A 23315-nucleotide genomic window follows, 5' to 3' on the forward strand; every position below is an offset into this window, starting at 1 on the left:
GTAGCCTTCTAGTAAAAGTAATACCGACCTGTGTGACTTTGGTTTCCTAATCTGGCTCACTCCGAAGGATAGTTTCTGATGAGGTGGCAACAACCCAACAGATTCTTTTGGATGAGTTCGCTGAAGGACAAATGGCTGTTTTCACCTTTCCCTTTGAGAGGCAGTTATCAATCCTCCCTCCTTCAAACGCTTTACTCAGAGCTGATCTCTACTGCCTTCAAACGGTTTAGCCATGCGGGCCTCTCCTGCAAGTAACTCAATGCTTTGCCAGCGGCGATATTCCCTGTCCTGTAGCCGGCCAGAATGGCTGGGAAGGGCCTGAATTAATTCCGATTACTCCTAACTACAAGTAGCCCTCGACTTTTGATCAGAAATGGAACCAGAATTTCCGTTGCTAACTGAGGTTAAGTAGTTCACACCTTTTATCTTTTTCTTTTTTTTTTGCCATAGTTCAGCAAATCATTTTCCCCGTCAGCCGTTAAGCGAATCTGGCTTCCGTCATTGATTTCGCTTGTCGGAATTTGCCAAGACCTCCGATTTCGATCACATGAGTCTAGGGATGCTGCAAAGTTTGCCGGTGCGAGGATCCCTCTTGCGCCACATTTTTCAATGCTGTTGTAACTTTGGTTGTTAAGCGTTCTGTTTGTAAGTTGAGGACTACCTGTCTATGCAACAGAACCACCCCTCTTTTTCAATCTCATACCTGTTGGGTCCGCGTGAAATCTGGAGTTCCCGTTAACACCCACGGGAGGCCATTTGCGTTGATTAAACAGGACACTAATTCAAGCAAGCGTTGGAACATTTAAGTCAATTTTTATTTCGAAGCTAAATATATTAAGGCAACTTAACATACCTATAACATGATCTTTTGTCAGATTTAAAACTGGAAACACTCAAAACTACAACCCTAAAGATTTTTTTTTGTTTGTTTGTTTCGTTTCATTTTCTTACTTGGGAAGAAGAATGCCTTCAGCGGCTCAGGGCCAGCCAAGGGCTCGAAAAAGTGCCATCAATTTTTCCCCCCCCTCGTTTTATAGCTCCAAGCATTTCCCATTCATCTCAAAAGAATCTCCATCAGTGCAAGTCACCTGTCCAAGATCCACTCCACAGTCAGAATTTGGGGGAAATATTTTTTGCTGGTTCCTGCTTTTGGACCTGAAGAACACTGCCGAACTTTATATATATATATATATATATATATATATATATTGGTAGTTTGTTTGTTTTGCTGTTTTGAGGCCAAGCACATACATTATAAAGGAGTTTGAAGAGATACATACTGAAAAACTACTATAGAGGATATCCACAGTCCAGTCATTTATTATCTTTTCTTTTTTTCCAATTTGAGTCAATTTTTTTTTTTCAATTGCACAAGCAAAACCGAACAGCCACTGGGGTTTCCCAAACGCCCCTTTCATTTCTCTCTCTCTCTCTCTTTCTCTCTCTCTGTCTCTCTTCTGTACACTCGGGGGGGGGGGAGGGGGAAGTGATTTGGGAACACCACAATATCCAACGTACACAAACTGGAGGGCGAGGTTAGTCAGAAACACGCAAGATTGGATTTATGGTGCCCCCCCTCCTGCGCCTTGTTCCTCAAGTGGAATTATAAAATGGTCCCCACAATAGTTTTTTTTTTTTAAAAAAGCGCACTAGCACAACGGAAGGATCGGTTGGGATGAGACACGGAGTGAGCAAAAACACTGGCGTTTTCTGTACATCTAAACTGGAAACCTGCATAGGTTTAAATGGAGCCTCTACTCGGTGGGTCGTACTTGCGTTAAATTCAGGACAGGTTTTCGGTCTGTTATCTGTGAGCTGCTTTTCTCTCTCTCTCTCTCGTTTTAAATGTTACTGATTTCAAGAGCCAAGCCACCCAAATTTTTAGCTTGTAGTGTTTCAAACCCACCAACTCAATAAATCTTTCCTTTCACACACCCCCACCCCTCTTTTTCCCCCCCAGAATATGCCTTTTTTATTGAAAACGTGCTTTTGGGGGGGAAGGGGGGAGAAACGGGCCACATTACGAACCGCTCACGCGCCCTGGATCGAAAGAGACCTGGGACGCTTTTCCAAGAGTGCAAATGGGAAGAGAGAGTCACAAAAGAACAGGGGGGAGGGGAGCAAGGGGGGGGGAGTTGTTCACATCAGAAGCAACCTTGCCAAAAAAAAAAAAAAGGGGTGGGTGGGTGGGTGGGGAGAAGCCTGCTGGAACATTTAAAAGTATTCCCACTGGAGGGTGGGGTTGGGTGGAAGATGTGGAATGTGAAGAAAGGAGGAGGAGGTGTTTAGTTGGGGGGGGGGAAGGAAGGCAGGAAGGAGAGAGGAAGAACAAACAGAAAAACACAGTCCTTCATAAAATAAATGTTACGAGGACACGAGGTTTCGATTTCTTTCCCTGTGGAGTCGGGCGTGAGAGGGACGGTGGAGGTTCCACAAAAGGATGCTGGCTTCCTTACATGCTGTATCCAAACCCGGGTTGGGGTTGCCCATAGGGAGGTGCGGTGTAGCCGTAACCAAAAGGTGCTTGAGGAGGGACTGCCACGCTGGGGCCGGCCGTCAACATGAGCTGTGGCTGACCTAAAGAAGAAAGGGAGAGAAAAGGGAGCAAGAGGTTAAAAGGCTGTGGTTTTTTAGACAAATTTCGATAGCCTGAGTTTTGAGGGACACCCCCCCCCTGCAGAAATACACCCGGGCTCAAGGGGCCAGGAGTGGAAATGGGGCCACCCCACGCATTAAATGGAAGCCCCGCAGTCTCCACTGTTGATCTGGATGGCGCAAAGCAACAAAGCCCCTGTGAAATGCGTTGCTCGACTCTCGCATCACTTCAGCTTTTAAAGCAGGGTTGTGTGTGTCTGATCTTGGCAACTTTAATAGTCATAGCATTTAGACTTATCATATTTTTCGGAGTATAAAACGCATCTTTTTTCCTCCAAAAAGAGGGTGAAAATCTGGGTGCGTCTTATACACTGAATACAGCATTGTTTGCCTCCCGAAACCCCGCCCGCTTCACCAAAATGGCCGTGCAGAGCCTTTAGGAGGCTTCCAGAAAGCTCCTGGGGACTGGAGAGGGGAGAAATGAGTGAGAAATGGGCCATTTCTTTCTCAATTCCTCCCCACAGCCCCTAGGAACACTCTACAAGCCTCCTAAAGGCAATTCATGCCTTTTGGGCGGGGGGGAACTGGCCCATTTTCACAAAAAATGGGCAGTTTTTGGCAGGTCTGCAGAGTGCAAAAACTATTTTTTAAAATTTGCATCTTCAAAATCTTCGTGCGTCTTCTACTCCGGTGCATCTTACACTCCGGAAAATACGGCATATACCGCTTCACAGCCCTCTCTAAATGGTTTACAGAGTCAGCCTCTTGCCCAACAATCTGGGTCCTCATTTTACCCACCTCGGAAGCATGGAAGGCTGAGTCAACCTTTGAGCCTGGTGGGATTTGAACTGTCAAACTGCAGGCAGCCGGCAGGCAGCAGAAATAGCCCTGCAGTACTGCAACTCTTAACCACTGCGGCTCGTTTAAGACTTGTGGATTTCAACAACCATTCTGGCTGGGGAATTCTGGGAGTTGAAGTCCACAAGTCTCAAACTTGTCAAGGTTGGACACCCCTGCTTTAAAGCAAGAGGAGGCGGCATGTTAAACAGCCTGGCCAGATTAACACGCTGTGGTCATTATGTGGGACATAATTTGTGGTCTCTGGTTGTTTTCTTCCAGATGTCTCATCACCCAATGAGCTACCCTGTTTCCCTGAAAATAAGAGCTCCCTGGATAATAAGCCCCATCGGGTTTTTGAGTGCATGCGCTAAAATAAGACCTCCCCCCAAAATAAGCCCTCCCTGAAAATATTTAAACACGTGCACAGCCGGTCCCCACTATTTCCTGGGGGGAGGGAGGAGCATGCTCTACATGCACTTGCCAGCCACGCAGAATGGCCTCATGGAGGCCGCTCCTGCAAACCTTAGCAACTGCGCCCCTTCTCTTAGTGGCGGCTGCAAAAAGAATGCCAGGCCCGGCAATGCTAGGGCTGGCAAGAGAGTGCCAGAAACAGAGACAGAACTTCCGGCCCCCTCCGGATCAGCTGATGTGAATGAGCAGAATTCACAGTAAATTAATAAAAGGGGTTTTGGTCGGGACGAGGAGTTTGCTTCATGCTCTTGGGAAGCCTCGGTCAGAACACTTAAGTTACCTGAGAAGCTGGTGGTAGACCAGCTCTCTTGCTAACTGACAAGGGGCTCAATCAATTCCCTGGCTATTTTTGTACCAGCTCAGCCAACAATCTTAGTAGCTGTGAAATGGAATGAATGTCTTTGTTCATTGCAAGAGTTCTTTTCTTCCTGGTGATTCCCTGAGTAGACTACTGTATACTGTTAGCTTGTTTGATTTGGTGATTCCTTCATTGCATTCAATGGTACAATGTTGTATTAAATTTACTTTAAAGAACTAAAGATAATGTACTGAAAGATATATGGATATTAATGTGTGTTACATACTTCCAATTGTTTTGTTTTATCTCATGCCTTTAATTTATTGGTAAGAGCCCTGGTGGCGCAGTGGTTAGAATACAGTACTGCTGGCTAATTTACTGCTCATTCCAAGAGTTCAATCCTGACCCGCTCAAGGTTGACTCAGGCTCCCATCCTTCCGGGGTGGGTAATATGAGGAGCCGGATTGTTGAGGACAAGAAGCTGACTCTGTAAACCACTTAGAGAGGGCTGTAAAAGCACTGTGGAGCGGTATATAAATCTTAAGTGCTATTGCTATTGGTTATTACTTCTTGTCCCTCCTCTATGTTCTGCCTAATATTCTTCACCTCAAAAAGGAATAAGGCGGTGGTTGTGTCCAGTACTGTGCAAAAGTTGTAGGCAGGTGTGAAAAAATGCCGTAAACAAAGAATGGTTTCAGAAATATAAATAACCATTGTTTATTTTTGTCAATTTCCAAAATGCAAAGTGAGCGAACAAAAGAAAAATCTAAATCAAATCAATATTTGGTGTGACCACCCTTTTGCCTTCAAAACAGCAGCAATTCTTCTAGGTACACAGTTTTCGAAGGAACTCGGCTGGTAGGTTGTTCCAAACATCTTGGAGAACTAACCACAGAACTAATCCATCTTCTGTGGCTGTAGGCTTTCTCACATCCTTCTGCATGTAATCCCAGACACACTTGATGATGTTGAGATCAGGGCTCTGTGGGGGCCATGCCATCCCTTCCAGTACTTCTTGTTCTTCTTTACGAGCCAAGGTGGCGCAGTGGTTAAATGCAGCACTGCAGGCTACTGCTAGATCAGCAGTTCAGCGGTTCAAATCTCACCGGCTCAGGGTTGACTCAGCCTTCCATCCTTCCGAGGTGGGTAAAATGAGGACCCAGATTGTTGGGGGCAATATGCTGACTCTCTGTAAACCGCTTAGAGAGAGCTGAAAGCCCTATGAAGCAGTATATAAGTCTAACTGCTATTGCTATTTACGCTGAAGACAGTTCTTAATGACTTTGGCCATATGCTTGGGGTCGTTGTTCTGCTGCAGAATAAATTTGGGGCCAATCGTACGCCTCCCTGATGTTATTGCATGATAGATAAGTAGCTGCCTGTTATTTCTCAGCATTGAGAACACCATTAATCCTGACCAAATCTCCCAACTCCATTTGCAGAAATGCAGCCCCAAACGTTCAAGGAACCTCCACCGTGCTTCACTGTTGGCTGAAGAGACTCGTTATTGTACCGCTCTCCAGCCCTTTGACGGAAAAACTGCCTTCTGCTACAGCCCAATATTTCAAATTTTGACTCATCTCCGGATGCGCTTCAAGGTGCTTTTACTCACCCATAAAGCCCTACATGGCAGTGGATCTGGATACTTGAGAGACCGCCTTCTGCCGATTACCTCCCTACGACCTATAAGATCGCATAGACTAGGCCTCCTCCGCATTCCATCGGCCAGCCAGTGTCGGCTGGCAACTACAAGGAGGAGGGCCTTTTCAGCAGTCGCCCCGACCCTTTGGAACGAGCTCCCCGTGGAGATTCGTACCCTCTCCACCGTCCAAGCCTTCCGCATAGCCTTGAAGAACTGGCTCGCCCGTCAGGCCTGGGGATAAGGACCGTTACCCCGCCCGAATATTGAATGTATGGTGTCGATTTTATTATATGTTGTCGTCTTAATGTTGTATTCCCCCTCCCTTGGTTTTCTGTGAGCCGCCCTGAGTCCCCTCAGGGAAAAGGGCGGCCTACAAATATTAATAAAACCTAAACCTAAACCTAAACCTCATCAGTCCAGCTGCCATTTTTCTGCACCCCAGTTCCTATGTTTCCGTGCATACTTTAGTCGCTTGGCCTTGTTCCCACGTAAGAGGTATGGCTTTTTGCCTGCAACTCTTCCATGAAGACTTCTCCGGACAGTAGATGGGTGTACCTGGGTCCCACTGGTTTCTTCCAGTTCTGAGCTGATGGCACTACTGGACATCTTCCGATTTCGAAGGGTAATAAGCTTGATGTCTCTTTCATCTGCTGCACTAAGTTTCCTTGGCCGGCCACTGCGTCTACGATCTTCAACGTTGGCCGTTTCTTTGTGCTTCTTCAAAAGAGCTTGAACAGCACACCTTGAAACCCCCGTCTGCTTTGAAATCTTTGTCTGGGAGAGGCCTTGTTGATGCAGTATAACTTCTTTGTGTCTTGTTGCTGTGCTCGATCTTGCCATGACATGAAACTGTCTTTCACAACCTCATCTTGGTAGCAGAGTTTGGCTGTTCCTCAGTTTTAAGCCTCCCACACAGCTGTTTCTGTTTCAGTTCATGACTGGGTTTCAACCTACGTGTGACATTGATGCTCTTTAGCACCTGTTTGGTATAATTGGTTGATCGTACATCTGACTATAATCCTGCAAAATCCCTGACTTTGTGCAAGTGTACCTAGAAGAATTGCTGCTGTTTTGAGGGCAAAGCGTGGTCACACCAAATATTGATTTGATTTAGATTTTTCTTCTGTTCGCTCACTTTGGAACGACCTCCCTGTGGAGATCCGGACCCTTACTACCCTCCCGGCCTTCCGCAAAGCCACCAAGTCCTGGCTGCTCCAGCAGGCCGGGGGGCTTGTGAAATATCCAGCCCCACGGTAACTGTGAATGTTGTATATTTTAAAGTGTTGTTTTGTTTATTTATCCCCTTCCCTTGTTTATTGTAAGCTGCCCGGAGTCCTTCGGGAGTGGGCGGCATACAAGACCAATAAACTCAACTCAACTCAACTTTGCATTTCAAAAATTGACAAAAATAAACAATCATTATTTATATGTCTGAAAGCATTCTTCGTTTACAGCATTTTCTTCACGCCTGCCTACAACTTTTGCACAGTACTGTATATTGCAAACTAAGCAGGGATGGGGTGCTTCAGGTTTGCCCGGGTTCGGGTGATCCTCTAGCAAAGATTCTGTGTGGTTCGGTGAACCCCCAAATCCCACTCCTGGCTGGCACGACCCTCCCCACCTCTCCTAGGAGCCTCCACATGGCCTGTTTTGGATGCCAGATAAGTGCAGGGCCTGCGTGGAGGCTCAAGGGCAAAAAACGGGCTTCCGGAAGGCTGAAAACAGGGCCGGAACCCAGGGGAGGCCATTTTTACCCTCCTGGAGGCTCGAGAAAAGCCTCCAGAGCCCGGGGAGGACAAAAAACAGGCCTCTCAGAAGTTCCAGCCTCCAAAGCCCAGGGATGGCGAAAACACCCCTTCTCCCAGCCGTGATGCAAGAGGCCGACTAGGCCACGCCCACCCAGTAACCGGGCCGAGAACCCATTGCTGAAATGTTAGAAACCCATCCCTGAAGCTAAGGAAGGGCTTACCGTAAACAATGGGCTGGGTCTCCGTCGCCTGCTCTTCCTCTTTCCTCAGCGATTCTGAGGCGTCCAGCTTGTCCACCTAGGAAAACAGAAAGATCCCAAAGATCAGGAGAAACCACCCGGCTACTACTCAGCGTCCTACATTGGCTGGCAGAGAAGTGGAAAAGCCTTCAGGGGGCATGAAACACAGTCAGAGAAAGGAAATCATGGACAATTTGTTTTTTTAAAAAAATTAAAAATAAATAAATAAACCCAAGTCGGGGAAGGAAATGTCGGTAGTCTAAATGTGCCACCCGGGTTTGCAGGAGATGCCCAAGAGATTCTCCTGAAGAGCCTTCAGCGTGGAAGGGAGGGTGGGTGGGTGGGTGGGCAAGGGAGCTCTAGCTGTTGGAGGGCTTCGGGTCTACCTCGCACCTTGGGTGAAGAGATCGCAGGGAACCAATTTGGTGGACCAAATTAATGTACCAAGTTCCAGGGAATTTGCTAAAGCCATCCAATCGCCTCGCCGTATCCCCCCCTCCCCACTCTTCCCTTCAAGCTTCCCCCCACCCGCCAGTGTCATTTGCACAGCGTTGACCCGAGCCAAGGTCAAGCACCAAGGGAATCAGGAAACCCAAGCACTTCAAATGTATATGAAGGCTCACTGAAAGCTTAAGCTCGCCACAAGAATCTGACCTACTAACGGGCCAAAGCAAATTGGAGGGAGATAAGAAAGAAAGGAATTCTAGGCGGGCTGGACTTAAGATCTCTTGTGGGCGGCGAAAGGACTCGAGATCGACGACGGACTTGACCCCTCCTTCGGGCTCAGCTTGCTCATTTTCTACAGCCAACCTGTTTTGCTAGCCCGTGTGAGAACCAGCTTTTTAGGACAGTGTTTCTCAACGTGAGCAACTTTTAAGATATGTGATTGGTTGGGGAAATACTAGGAATTGAAAGCCACGTATTTTAAAGTCGCTGAGGTTGTGAAACACTGCCGTAGGGTATGATGGAGCTGAGAAGCACAGGCAGGATGCTCTAAAATGAGGGTTTCTGTGATTTGTGGACTTCAACTCCCAGAATCCTTCAGTCAAAATGGCTGGCTGAGGAATTCTGGGAGTTGAAGTCCACAGGTCTTGAAGGTTGCTAAGGTAGGACACCCCTGCTATAAAGCCACTCAGAGTCATTTAAGTGAAATGGGCCATGTAGGTAGGTAGGTAGGTAGGAATGAACGAATGCGTGCATGAATGGATGGAATGAATGGATGGAATGAATGAATGAATGAATGAATGGACAAAGCACTCCATGTGGGAGCTATCTCATGCAGAAATCCCTCTTCTAAGCACAGTGATTTTCACAACTTAAGAACAAAAAGGCTACTGAGGTATTTTAAATTTGTATTTAACAGCACGTCTCTTGTTAGACGGATGGCCAGTATGGGTTTGACGGTAGTTTTATGCATCTGGATTTAGATCTTCCCCATTTACACCACAATCAAACAATGGCCATGGGAGCCATTCCATACCACCACCACCCCCCAAAGAGAACATAAGGAGAAATCTAGCCACAGAGGGATCAACCCCCTTTTTGATAAACTCTCTGGAAGGTGATGTTTATCCAGCCTTTGCTCGAAGGCAGAAGTTACTCCTCGACTCACAAAGCTTCATCTCCTTTCACCAATATAGCAAACTTTTTCCTTTTCCTAACCTTCCCTCCTGCACCCCCAAAAATGTGTTTTATTACGCTTAAGGTACCTACAAGCAAGCAGCATTTGAAGTACAGCCTTCCCCAAATAATGGCCCCTGAAACCACAATGCGCGCACACACGCACGCACGCATACAAGAGAGCAGGTGGCTATGGTAGTCCTCGACGTACAACCACAACTGAGCCCAAAAGTTCTGTTGCTAAGCGAGACGTTCGTTCGATGAATGTCGCCCCATTTTACAACTTCCCTCGCCACTGTTCGTTCAACGCATCAACTTCCCGTTGTACATTTAGTAACGGTGGTTGTGAAGTGAATCTGGCCCTCCCCCGTTGACTTTGCTCGTCAGAAGGGACGCTGCAACCGTCGTAAATAGGAGTCAGTCGCCAAGCGCCTGAATTTTGATTCCGTGGGGATGCCACAAAACTCGCTAAGCCTGTGAAGCGGCCTTAAGTCACTTTTTTCAGTGCCGTGGTAACTTCGGTCACTAAGAGAACCGTTGTAAGTCGAGGACCCCTGCACATCCAGCAACCCCAAGCCAGCTTTTTTATTATTATTACAATTATTATTTTCAGTTGAGATCCTAAGAAAACCAAATCATTTAGGCTGGAAAAACCTGCTCCTGCGAAGAAGGAAAAGAGAAGTGGGAAAGTGTTTTTAAGGTGCTTAAGGTACAGCTCGAGATAAAAGGATGAAGCCAAAGCAGAGGAGAAATCCAGAGATCTTCCACCGCAACCAATTTGGCCCTGGGGGTTGCTGGTTTTGTTTTTTTCTCCCGATGGCTCCAAAGAAACACCAGGGTTTTTCGTTTTTGCTTTTTAAAAAAATGACAATCTGGTTTAAACCGTGGAGAGGAACCGGATGCCCTGTGTTTTTTTTTTAATTATTATTATTAACGGCAAACCGTTCCTTGTAAAAGGAAGGGGGGAAAAAAACAGAAAAGGCTTTTCCACAGAGACTGCAATAAGGCTGCAGAAGGGAGAAAAGGAAAAAGGAAAAAAGGGAGGAAGAAAGAGAGAGAGAGAGAGAGAGAATGAACCGCATGCGGTCAATGCTAAGAGATTTGGTGTTATATGTGCATGGGGAAAAAAGGCAAAGGAACTGAAGAAGCAAAAGGAGTGAAGTTGGAAGATGGCGGCCAGACGCCTCCCTCCAGCCCGCCTCCCCCTACCCCAAAGTTCACGCACGCAGAAACAGCCCCCACCCCCGCTGCCCCCTCCGCTTTCCACAGCAATGCTTTGCAGCTTAGGGGAAGTGAGATGTACATCACAATGATGGCCGGACATGCTCAGTTCAGAAAAGCAAACACCGCAGTTCATGTACCTTTTTTTCACACCACACGGGCCCTGCCTTTGACCTGCTAGCTGCTGGGGGACTTGGGCCAGGGGATAAGTTGGAGCCCGGGCCAGTTCCAGACTTTTTTGGTGAGGGGGAGGGGGAGTGAAGGGGGGGGCAAGAGTGGGTGTTTGTGTGCATGGCCCAATTCTCAGATGTGAAGAGGGAAGCTTGGATCAGCCCATTGGCAGAAGACAGGTGGTGAATTTGAGGGAAATGCCACTGAGCGGGGAAGAATGGCTCAGCTTTGGGAAGCGGAGGCCTTGGCTTAAAACAGGGGGCCTGGGAGGTTTTTGGGGGTGAATGCAAGACAAATTGATGGGAAGATCCAGGCCTTGGAATCAATCAATGGAAAGACCCAGGCTTTGGAATCCACCAATGAAATCAACCAATGGGAAGACTTAGGCCTTGAAATCAACCAATGGGAAGACTAGGTCTTGAAATCAACCAATGGGAAGACCTAGGTCTTGAAATCATCCAATGGGAAGATCTAGACCTTGAACTCAACCAATGGGAAGACCTGGGCCTTGAAATCAATGAATGGAAAGACCTAAGCCTTGAAATCAACCAATGGGAAGATCTAGGCCTTGAAATCAACCAATGGGAAGACTCAGGCCTTGAAAACAACCAATGGGGAAATCCGGAGCTTGAAATCAACCAATGGAAAGACTTAAGCCTTAAAATCAACCAATGGGAAGATCTAGGCCTTGAACTCAACCAATGGGAAGACGTAGGCCTTGAAATCAACTAATGGGAAGACTCAAGCCTTGAAATCAACCAATGGGAAGACTTAAGCCTTGAAATCAACCAATGGGGAGACCAAGGCTTGGAAATCAACCAATGGGAAGACCTAGGCCTTGAAATCAACCAATTGGAAGACTCAGGCCTTGAAAACAACCAATGGGGAAATCCGGAGCTTGAAATCAACCAATGGGAAGATGTAGGCCTTGAAATCAACCAATGGGAAGATTCAGACCTTGAAATCAATCAATGGGGAAACCCGGAGCTTGCAATCAATGGGAAGACCCAAGCCTTGGAAAGCAACCAAGGGAACAGGAAGCAGCCAGATGGGACCAGAGAGGCAGAGACCCGACTGGTGTGGTAAGAGGGAGCCTCTAAGCAGCTAGCCGCTCTCAGCAAAACGCGTTAGTAAGACTGGCGTGGTCACAATCCTCTCCAGGGAGGGGGAAACAACACAGCGTCAAATGGGAAACCCAATTGTCTCCCACCCCCAGCCACCCTTTAGGGAGAACCAATCAATCAAGTGCCCCGGCTGTTCCCTGCTCCTTCTTTTGAGAGGTTTCTTGGGAGAGGGTTAAATGCCTGGTGAGCCCTCCGAACCCGTGATCCGGTAGATTGTTTCTAACCTTCCTGGAGAGTTGATGAGCCAATTAGGGTCTACGGTTCTGTCCTACAGCTATGATTCTGGTTTTTCACTTGCAGAGGCTTTTTTTAGTGGAGAGGTTTTTTGTTTTTTTTCCAAAGGGGCGGGTGGGCAGAAAGCAGTAGCAGCAGTGTAGGGAAGGTAGGAAAAAAAAGGGGGAGAAAAATAAAATAAAATAAAACTCATGCAGATATCCTTAAGACTTAGGCCTCCAGGCTTTAAAAAGATGGAAAAGAACCAACTTTCACCTTTTCCTTTATTGTATCAACCTGCAAAGGAATTCAGAAGGTGCAGCTTAGAGGAAAAAAAAGAAATTCCAATATTTTGCATTTTAGAATTAACAGAGAGCAAGTATAAAAAAAAAAAAGAAGAGGGGAAAGGTTTAGAACTCAAAAGGACACCTTTGGCTGCCAAAAGTCAAGTTCCTTCACGTTTCCATGTTCAACTGGGCAGCGTTCCCACGTTACGCCAAGAACAGCATGCAAAGAGAAGGGCAAACCTGGGCCTTAAAACTCCCGACCAGTGCTGGGCAACCTCAGCAGCTTTTAAGAAGTGTGAACAGGCTGGGGAATTCTGAGAGTTGCCCTAGATCAGGGGTATCAAAAACTCAAGGCCCACAGGCCACATCCGGCCCACGGGGTGCTTAAATCTGGTCTGCGGAGCCGGCTTGGAAATATCAAAGGACCAGCCCACGGAGCCTCTGCCAGCCAAAATTGTGTGTATCTGTGTGTGTGTGTGTCCGGTGGCCCATTTTTGGCCTCCCCAGCCTCTTGCAGCCCTCGACCGGCCAAAAGCGTGGGGCTGGGGTGGCTTCCAGGTGGCTTTACTGCCAGTTTGCTTGTGCGCACGCGCACTGGGTGTGCGCATGTGCAGTTAAATTAAAATTGTTCTGTGCATGCGCAGAACTCCAAAACAAGATGGTAGCAGCGACCGGGAAACCAGTTTGGGGGTGTGGAAGGCCTGGGCCGCTGCCACCATACCACTACCAGTTCGGCCAAACCGGGCCGAACCGGTAAAACCAACCACTGGCGCAGGACCTCCCTGGGGCCTGTTTCCGGCTGGCAGAGTGCTGCAGGAGGTTGGGAAGGCCTACCATGGCCACACCCACCATAGCCACGCTCACCCCCAACCACACACACCCCCCCAACCATGATGCGGCCCTTGAGTTTGACACCCCTGCCCTAGATATGAAAAACTGAACTTATTTTGGCCCTGATGGTAAAAGTGGTCAAAGTTCACTGCTTCGAAGGATATTTATTCCTGAATTATGCAGAGGTGGGGTGGGTCTTTTTCTAACCCAGAGTTTCAGGAATGAGTTTTGGAAGGAGGGGGTGGGGTGGGGGTTGTCTGAAGCCACATTTCATATTCTAATTTAGAAACCAGCCAGTCTGAGCACTGGCCGCCCAGTCGTATTAGTTATTTCCTAACTTTCAGCATGCTTAACCATAAACCCTAAGCGCTCTCCTACTAATTCTATTAAAACACCCAAAGACAAGGTTTTTAAGTACCACAAGCTGTGGGTTCAACTTCCTCTGCTCTGCTGCCGGCTTTCATGTTATATTTCCCTAAAGAGAGATTTTTTTCCCCCTCTTTCCCAGCCCAAAAACACAATAGGGGAAATCAACCAAACACCTTTTAGAAACAATTGAAAACTGCCCGAAACAAGGGGGAAAAAACAGCTCAGCTCACATGCAACCTGGAATCTCCTCCCTCTGGGGACCTCGGCTGTAGTAGCTCTGCTTCCAGACCGCCCCGAGTTGGCGAGATTCTCAATCCCCAAATTATGCCAATGTGTTTGGAAGACTCAAAGGGCTTTGCGACTTCAATCGTGGCCAGAACAAGCGCAGCGGAAGCCTTGATCTACTCAGGCTCAAGGCCCACAGCCTGGAAGAACGGTTGCATTTCAGACTGTAAGAGTAGATTAGGAGACAGGATCCGCTGTCGGTGACAATCTCCTTGCATGAAGTGTGCAAAAGGGATCCATTTGCTTAAGCTTAACTAACAGCTGACACTCCTAGAGGTTTGTTCCCACTCTCAAGTAAAGGGGAGTCATCCAATGGTGGGTTCCAGATCCCGTCGCAACTGGTACGCTGCGATGGGGCCGGGCGTCCACTTTGGGCATGCGCGCTGCACACGCACGCCACTGCCCTGCGATACTCCAGCTGCTCATCGGACCATACGCTGCGCATGTGTGCGCAGATGGCTTGGTTGTCTTAAAAACAGGTAAGGAACCGGGGGGGGGGGGGGCAACCAAACAAACACCGTTCCGGTTCGGTGGTCGCTGATCAAGAAAAAAAAACAAACAGTTGCCTCCTGGAAAAAACTCACCCTTGGGACAACCATCCACTGTCGCCAAAAATTCTCTTTCCACAAGGACATGCAGGCTTCTTAACAGGTGAGATTGGAAACTAACCACAGGGGCCCAATCCCTGTTTTACAGACCCAAATTTGGCAGATTTACTGTAGCCGAGAGAGAGGAAATACAGGTAGTCCTCGGCTTACAACCACTACTGAGCCCCAAATTTTCATTGCTAAGTGAGACATTTGTTCTGTGAATTTTGTCCCATTTTACGACCTTTCTTGCCCCGGTTGTTAAGTGAATCACTGCAGCTGTTAAGTTAGCAATGCGGTTGTTAAGAGAAACTGGCTACTGACTTTGTTTGTCAGAAGGTGGCCAACCATCATAAATGGAATCAGTTGCCAAGTGTCTGGATTTGGATCACAGGACCATGGAGATGCTGCAACGGTCGTAAGTGTAAAAAATGGTCATCAAGTCACCTTTTTTAGTGCCGTTATTAACTATGAATGGTCATTAAATGATCTGTTGTAAGTCGAGGACTACCTGTATTCAAAACCAGAACCCAGGCTACTGGCTAGGACCAGGGGCGGGATTCTACCCGTTCGGATCGGTTCAGGCGAACGGTTAGCTCTGACGATCAGCTGGGAGTGAACTGGTTCGCCCTGACGATCAAGTGCGCCCGCCTGCCCCTGCGTTTTAACGACCTATTATCTTCTCAGCTGAGTTACATGGTGGAGTGGATTGCCACGCCTCTGCTGTTTTCCTCCCCAGCAGTAAAGCGGAAGGAGTTTTCTCAAAACTGCATGTGCAAAGAAGCACGTGATCTTCGATCCAGTTGTTAAACCGGTAGGATCCCATGACTGACTGGGACCCTACTGTGCATCAAAAAACCCAACGGACCTTTTGGAGGAGAAAGGAAGGGCTGGCATCAACAGACACAGAGGTTCGGGGAGGGCACGTTTTTCAAGAGCTGAGGGTCCCACGAGAAAAAGCCAGACAGCGGGCGAGTGACAGACAAAGGGGTCTGGGACAGGCGGGGGTGGGGGGGGGAGAGGAGGAGGAGGAGGCCAGGACCCTTACCTTGCTCAAGTATTCCTTCATGACCTGGATGAAGTAGGGCATGGCAAAGTCCATGATGTTGTGTCTCCAGGCGGTTTCCAAGACCACGTCTGGCCGGAGGAGGTCGTAGCAAGTGAAGAGGCAGGCGCCAAAACATTCCTGCTTGCCTTCCTGGAGGAACCACTGCAGCAGCTCCTCCGCCAGCTCCGTGTCTTTGGACTCTGAGGCGTATTGCATGGCGTCCTGGAAGGAAGGGGAGGAGGAGAAACAAGGTCCCATCAAGGACAGGTGATCAGCACAATGCTCGGGAAGGGCAGGGGAGCCTGCCAGCTACCAAACTCAATTTCAATTTTTTTACAATGCTGTTGACTTCGGGGGCCGGGATAGGCTTGGCCAACTTGACGTCACTTGTGTCGGGGGGGCATCTGTGGTGGCCCAAGTGCTCTGCCAGCGAAAACAGGCTCCAGAGCTCCGTTTTCAGCTGCGACGGCCTCCTGCCGCCCTCTGCCAGTGAAAATGAAGTTCGGGAGGGCCATGTGTGCCCCCCCATCCCGAGATCCGTTTTCACAGACACAGGGCAGCAGGAGGCAGTTGGAGCTGGAAACGCAGCCTGGGAGGGCTGCACACGGCCCTCCCGAGTTCCATTTTCATTGGCAGAGTCACTGGACGCCGGTCCTTTGCTGTTTCTAGAGTGGCCCCGTGGACCAGATCTAAGCATCCCACGGGCCGCATCCGGCCCCCCCAGGCCTCAAGTTTGACACCCCTGGACTAAAGATTATCAAATTAACTGTCCTTTTGGTTTCTAAGGAAAAGCAATAGCACTTAAGTCTTATATGCAGGTAGTCCCCGACTTACCACTGCAATTAAGTCCAATTTTTCTGTTGCTAAGCGAGATACTTGTTCAGTGAATTTTGTCCCATTTTGCAACCTTTCTTGCCCCAGTTGTTAAGTGAACCACTGCAGTTGTTAAGTTAGTGGATGTTAAGTGAATCTGGCTTCCTCCCATTTATTTTGCTTGTCAGAAGGTTGCAAAAGGGGATTTACATGACTCCGGGACACTGCAACCGTCATAAATATGAACCGGTCGCCAAGTGTCCGAATTCTGATCTCATGACCTCACGGACGCTACAAGAGTCATAAGTGTGAAGACAGTGATAAGTCACTTTTTACAATGCTGTTGTAACTTTGAACAGTGCGAACTGTTGTTAAGCCGAGGACTATCTGTACTGCTCCAGAGTGCTTTTACATCCCTCTCTAAGCAATTTACAGAGTCAGCCTCTTGCCCCCAACAATCTGGCTCCTTAATTTCCCGATCTCAGAAGGATGGAAAGCTGAGTCAACCTTGAACTGCTCAGGATCAAACTCCTGGCAGTGAGCTGAATTAATCTGCCATACTGCACTCTAACCACTGTGCCAGCATGGCTCCTATTAATTATTATTTATATGATAAACGTTTCAGTCTTGAACTAATTACTTAATATTAAAACAAACCTATAAATGTATATTTGATGCTGTAAGTCAACCCCCCCCCCAAAGTCTTTTAGAGTGGATGGCCATAACGAGAACATCAGAGACTAGCAATAGCATTTAAGACTTATATACCGCTTTGCAGCCCTCTCTAAGCGGTTTACGGAGTCAGCATCTTGCCCCTCAACAATCTGGGTCCCCATTTTCCTGACCATGGAAGGATGGAAGGCTGAGTCGATCTTGAACCCTGTCAGGATCGAACTTCCAGGCTGTGGGCAGAGTTCGCCTGCAATACTATATCCTAACCACTGCGCCACCCGGGCTGCAGAGCTCTTCCTGAACTCATCCACCCCGTCATCCTTCCCGCTGGGCGGATGCCGTTGAGCTCCGGTACCTTGTAGAGTCGGTCTTTTTTGCAGAGTTCCACGCTTTGCTTCCAGCGGTTGTTCCCTTTGAAGAGATAGGCGGCGATTCTCCGGAACTCGATCAGCTCGTGTTTCTCCAGGCGTTGGGCGAGGGAGATGTTGTCGAAGTTGTCGTAGGCGTCTATCGATGTCCGAAGAGCCTGGACAGGAGATAAGCCGGCACTATAACCCAAGTTTTGAAAATGGCCACCCCTGCAAAGACTGAACATCGGGAGGTCGCCGGCCTGCATCCCACCTTCCCCAAGCCGCCAGGGGTCTCGCCTTGGAGTCCAGGATGGGCCCCGGAAACCGTCTCCTACCTGGTAATCTTCTTCTGTAATGAAGAGGTTGTTGAGGGACTCGTTCACGGATTTGTTGTTGTGGTTCTGCACCGAGCGCAGGTAGGGCTTCACCAGCGGAAGTTGCTTCACCTGTTCAGAGGACACACCTTCACTGTTGAGGCATCAGGCTAAAATCCAGGAGGAGGTGAGTTCTAGTCCTGCCTTAAGCATGAATGTCTGGGTGGCATTGGGCTAATCACCAGGAGATGGTGAGTTCTAGTGCTGCTTTAGGCATGAAAGCTGTCTGGGTGGCATTGGGCCAATCACCAGGAGACGGTGAGTTCTAGTGCTGCTTTAGGCATGAAAGCTGTCTGGGTGGGCTTGGGGCAATTACCAGGAGACGGTGAGTTCTAGTCCCATCTTAGGCACAAAAGCCTACTGGGTGACTCTGGGCCAATCACCAGGAGATGGTGAGCTCTAGTCATAGCTTAGGCATGAAAGCTGACTGGGTGACTTTTGGCCGATCACCAGGAGATGGTGAGTTCTAGTGCTGCCTTGGGCATGAAAGCTGCCTGGATGGCATTGGGCCGATCACCAGGAGATGGTGAGTTCTAGTGCTGCCTTAGGCACAAAAGCTTGCTGGGTGACTCTGAGCAAAATCACCAGCAGGTGGCGAGTTCTAGTCACAGCTTAGAAATAAAAGTCAACTGGGTGACATTGGGCCAATCACCAGGAGACTATGAGTTCTATTCCTGCCTTAGCCATAAAAGCTGACTGGGTGACTTTGGGCCAATCACCAGGAGACGGTGAGTTCTAGTGCTGTCTTGGTGATGAAAGCTGACTGGGTGATTTTAGGCCAGTCACACTCTCTCAGCCCAGTCCATGTCACAGGACTTGCTGTTCTGGAGAAAGCAGGAGCATAGTACGTGTTTGCCACCTTGAGTTAATTTATAAAAATAATAAAGGCAGGATATAAATATTGTATTTTTTGCTCCATGATAGCACTCCCCCCCCCCCCAAGAAGTGGGTGGAAATGTCTAATGGAGCAAAAAATACGGGCCGCGGTAGCAGGGTCCTTTGACGGTGCTGAATCCCACCTCTTCTGTCTTTGCCATTGCCCGTTTTCCTCCTCTCAACCTAGGTGTGTCCTTATGGTCAGGTGCGTCGTTAAGAGTGCGAAAAATACGGTAATAAATAAATGAAGAAATTAAAAACTTCCCGAGGGCAAAGAAAGAAAGGAAAAAAGCCCGGCGGTTTTCTTGCTTACCTTACTAAAGAAATTGACCGCACGGGTATGATCCAGCCGCGGCGAAAGCACCATCAGTAAGTCGTTGAGCAGCAGAGGTTTAAATTCTAGGTAAAACTGAATTGCTTTGTAGTAAAGCTCCACATTTGCCACCTGCAAGGACAACAGGCAAGAAGAAGTGAGTGTTACTTCTGCATGTTTGCAAAAAACAATGACAAGGGGGATGCGAGTAACACAACCTTCAAGCCAAGCTCACTCTTCATCAGGCCTTGACGTGGTGTACAGCCCGCCCCGCCCCCCCAAAAGGGCTGCATTTTTGCTCAGCTGGCTGCAGCTGATTTCAAAACCAGCGGGTTAAGATAGCATGGTTTGGATTTGCCTGGCGGCTTCTCCCCTTTTTTAAGCTCGTCGCTGATTGCCTAGGGTAGAGCAGTGCGGTGGCCTAGAGGGGGGACTCTCGCCTCACAATCAGGAGGCTGTGACTTCGATCCTAGGTAGAGGTAGATATTTCTCTCTCTGGGCACCATGAGAATATATCTGCCGAACAAAACTTCACACTGGCGACCAGGAAAGGCATCCGGCCAATAAACATTCAGCTCCGTTCAGTTGCCCAGACTCTACCCTGCAAGGGATTATGGGGTCATTAAAAGGAGATGCTGATGATGATCAGAGATTGCCCAGATAAAAATAGAAGATAAAAGAGTACATTCTCTACATCTGCTCCAAGGGCTTTGGGGTTGGGTTGGTTCCTTGCTTCTAATATCAAGTGGACTCGAATGGAACATGTGGGACACTGTTTCTAAGACCTGGTGAATAAAGGTGAATACAGGTGTCCCAGGATAATGTTGCAGGATCCAGTCAGGATTGGTCACCGGGACCAGAGGTTTAGTCTTCCGAGGTTTCGGACTTGTGCTGAAGCCCCCATCCTCAGGGCACTTCTCTCTCACCAGAATGTGTCCTTTGGACTATTCTATGCAACTTTTAAGACCTGTGGACTTCAATTCTCAGAATTCCCCAGCAAGAGAGGCCCTTGTGAGAGGGTCACACTTCAGAAGACTCTGGATATAAAGTGGGTGCTTGAACCTATTTGTTGCGGCCTGTCGACCACCAGCCCCTCCAGCAGCCAAATCAGATGAGGAGAAGGAGGCGTGGGAGTAAAGGCAAACTGAGAGCTCTGAGGGGGAAGAGGGAATGGAGCTGGCAGAGAGAAAGAAAGAGAGAGAGAGACAGAGAGAGAGAGACAGAGACAGAGAAACAGAGAGAGATAGAGAGAGAGACAGAGACACACAGAGAGAGACACAGAGACAGAGAGAAACAGAGAAAGATATAGAGAGACAGACAGACAGAGAGAGACAGAGGCAGAGCCTGGGCCGTACATCAGCCCTCAGATGGAGAGTCAACAGTCCCCAGGTCTGGAGGTGGCTGATGAGGAAGAGGAGGAACAGTTGGGTCCAGTGCCTGATGCATGGATGCACAGAAGGCAGAGGAGAGGAGAGCAGTGGAAATCCATGGGCCGGTCCTTGGGATGGAAGAGCCACTGCTGCTAGTGAAGCCCCACCCTAGCTTTGGGGATAAAAGGCAGGGGGCGGAGATGAATAGATATGGCAGGCAACTATTCATCTCCCAGCCGGGGAGACTTGTTAGCCTGTGAAATAAACTTTTTGCCGGCCCTGCCGGCATTCGTAATAAAAGAATCTTTTGAATTCACGTCAGAGGGTTCGTCGTGCTTGGGGAGCTGGGTTAGAACACTGTTTTCCACCAAGCAGGAACATCAGAAAGGAAACCTGAAGAGGTTACGTCAAGAAAGATCTCCTACCTTAGTGATGATGTCCTTGAATTGCCCTTCCTTCCAGGCATCTGTGGGATGGTTCATCATTGTAATAATAGCATTATCGTATTCTTCATATTTATCATACAGGAAAACCAATTCTCCCCAGAGGTGGGCTTGCTCAGCAGCCCTCAACACCTAGGTGGAACAAAGCATTGTGTGAATTGAAGCATGAGAAGGCAGGCCTCTCTAACCCAACTATTCTAGCATGAGCTTCCAACTTTAATAACTGTCTGGTTTGGCTCTGCAACCCAACAAGACAGACACGGACTTCAGAGGATAATTAGAACTGCAGAAAAAACAATGGCTACCAACCTGCCTTCCATTGAGGACCCGTACACTGCACGAGTCAAAAAGAGGGCTGTGAAAATATCTACAGACCCCTCGATCCTGGACATAAATTATTTCAACTCCTACCCTCAAAACGACGCTACAGGGCACTGCAAACCAAGACTAGACACAAGGACAGTTTTTTCCCCAAACACCATCACTCTGCTTAACAACTATTTCCCCCATCACTGTCAAACTATTCACTAAGGCTGCATTACTATTACTATTAATCTTCTCATTGTTCCTATCACCCATCTCCTCCCATTTATGACCGTGGGACTGAAACTTTGCTTCTTGTATCCTTACAATTTACATTGATATTGTTTCCTGATTGCTTATTTGTACCCTAGGACTATCATTAATTGTTGCACATTATGATTCTTGACTAATGTATCTTGTCTCTTTATGTACACCGAGATGTGCACCAAAGACAAATTCCTTTTGTGTCCAATCACACTTGGCCAATAAAGAATTCTATTCTATTCTATTCTATTCAGTCAAACATCTTCATGGATCTTTTCCCTGGGTGTCCCAACATATCCAATCCAAAGGGGATCCTGTGTATTTTAATTTTGCAACTGGGTGGGATAATCAAGAGATTACCAGCAATGCTAGGAAATGTAAGCCTTTGTTTCTCGTAAGATGGGTGTGTTAGACAGTGAAGTCAGGACCTTCCACAGGGCAAAACAGATACTCTTCCAATAGATCACAAGATCATAGAATTGTGGAGTCAGACAGGACCAGAGAAATACCTAGTCCAATCTTTTGCAATGTATAGAAAAACAAATTGTGCCATCTGATCCAAGAGATGGCTCTCTAGTCTATTCTTAAAACCCCCCAAAGATGGAATACCTTCCACAGGGAGATTATTCCATTATTCCAGATTGGAGAATCAATTTTTTAGTTGTTGTTCTCTTTACATGATATCTACGGAGCTGCAATTTGTATACAGGATTTGAGGTCTTCGTGCCTGTTCTTATGGGAAAATGGTCTTGACCACCTTACAGACTACAGAATAACAGAGTTGGAAGGGACCTTGGAGGTCTTCTAGTCCAACCCCCTGCTTAGGCAGGAAACCCTATACCATTTCAGAAAATTGGTTCTCCAATCTCTTCTTAAAAGCTTCCAGTGTTGGGAATATCCACAATTTCTGGAGGCAACTTCTGCTGCACTGATTAATTGTTCTCACTGTCAGGAAATGTCTCCTTAGTTCTAGGTTGCTTCTCTCCTTGATTAGTTTCCACCCATTGCTTCCTGTCCTACCGTCAGGGGGCTTTGGAGAATAGCTTGACTCCCTCTTCTTTGCGGCAGCCCCTGAGACATTATTGGAACACTGCTATCATGACTCTCCTAGTCCTCCTCTCCATTACATTAGACATGAATTATCTTCTGAACGTTCTTAATCCCCATAGCATATTTTAATGTACCTGAATGTTGGTACCTTGCCTTCTAATTTTTATGATGGTGAACAAACCAAGTTCCTACAGACCAGTGACGGTTAACCTTTTTGGCACCGAGTGCCGAAACTGGTGTGCATGCCAGAGCGCCGGAACCCAGAAGAGAGCAGCTGGCTAGTGCGCATGCATTCCAGGTTCCAGCATGCGCGTGAGCACTGGACCAGCTCTCCAGTGCACACACCCAGAATAGCGACTGGCAATGACGCCCATGCCCACAGAGAGGGCTCTGGCACACGCACCGTAGCTTAGCCATCACGGCTATAGTCTGCCCTTGTGCTTTGAGTCCCTAAATCATTATTTTCATCATCTGTAATAGGTGAAGGTCCCTCCCAAAGTCAGCCTCCGGCTCTTCCCTAACCCTAACTTCGTTAACTGCTGCTGCTCAAGGCCATTCTTATTCTCGGTCCACATCAAGTGTCTACTTTAGCTAGTTCCTTCATGCAGCCCTCTAAAAGGGGGCGAGATGGCTCTCAGTTCTATCCTCCAAAACAGATGCTGATCATCGGGGGAGGGGGGGGAAAGAGATACATACCTTTGGAATGTTGACCCGTGACCAAAACAGCTCCAAGTGCTCCCTCATCTTCTGTGGCTTGAATTTGGAGTAGAGGATGGCCAGTTCGGTGAACATCCCCATATGAGCCCGTTCCAGCCCCAAAGCAGCTTCCAACATGGTTATCAACTCCTCAAAGTAGCCGCGGTCCTTTCAGAAGGGGGGGAAAAAAGGCCGGGGAAAT

The 23315-nt window shown here is 48.0% G+C and overlaps 1 protein-coding gene across 4 annotated transcripts in view; it reads right to left on the reverse strand.

The window, feature by feature from the left end:
- Window positions 1-793: 793 nt before the first annotated feature.
- Window positions 794-23315, reverse strand: part of CLTC (clathrin heavy chain) — a 110565-nt gene continuing 88043 nt past the window's right edge. For 2 of the 4 annotated variants that reach the window (XM_087717111.1, XM_087717109.1), the window contains 9 exons: window positions 23114-23281; window positions 20783-20932; window positions 18988-19119; window positions 17760-17870; window positions 17430-17600; window positions 15590-15811; window positions 12459-12479; window positions 7816-7891; window positions 794-2577 (listed from right to left, as the gene is read on the reverse strand). In XM_087717111.1, the coding sequence (XP_087573237.1) occupies window positions 2453-2577; window positions 7816-7891; window positions 12459-12479; window positions 15590-15811; window positions 17430-17600; window positions 17760-17870; window positions 18988-19119; window positions 20783-20932; window positions 23114-23281 (1176 nt within the window). In that variant the 3' untranslated portion in view covers window positions 794-2452. The remainder of the gene's footprint in view (window positions 2578-7815; window positions 7892-12458; window positions 12480-15589; window positions 15812-17429; window positions 17601-17759; window positions 17871-18987; window positions 19120-20782; window positions 20933-23113; window positions 23282-23315) is intronic. The other 2 variants (XM_087717110.1, XM_087717112.1) reach the window with 1 other exon arrangement.

The sequence above is a fragment of the Thamnophis sirtalis genome, unplaced genomic scaffold, assembly GCF_051295495.1.
Source record: "Thamnophis sirtalis isolate CommonGarterSnake01/CBP01778 unplaced genomic scaffold, rThaSir2_p1.2 scaffold_6, whole genome shotgun sequence".
Taxonomy (NCBI): domain Eukaryota; kingdom Metazoa; phylum Chordata; class Lepidosauria; order Squamata; family Natricidae; genus Thamnophis; species Thamnophis sirtalis.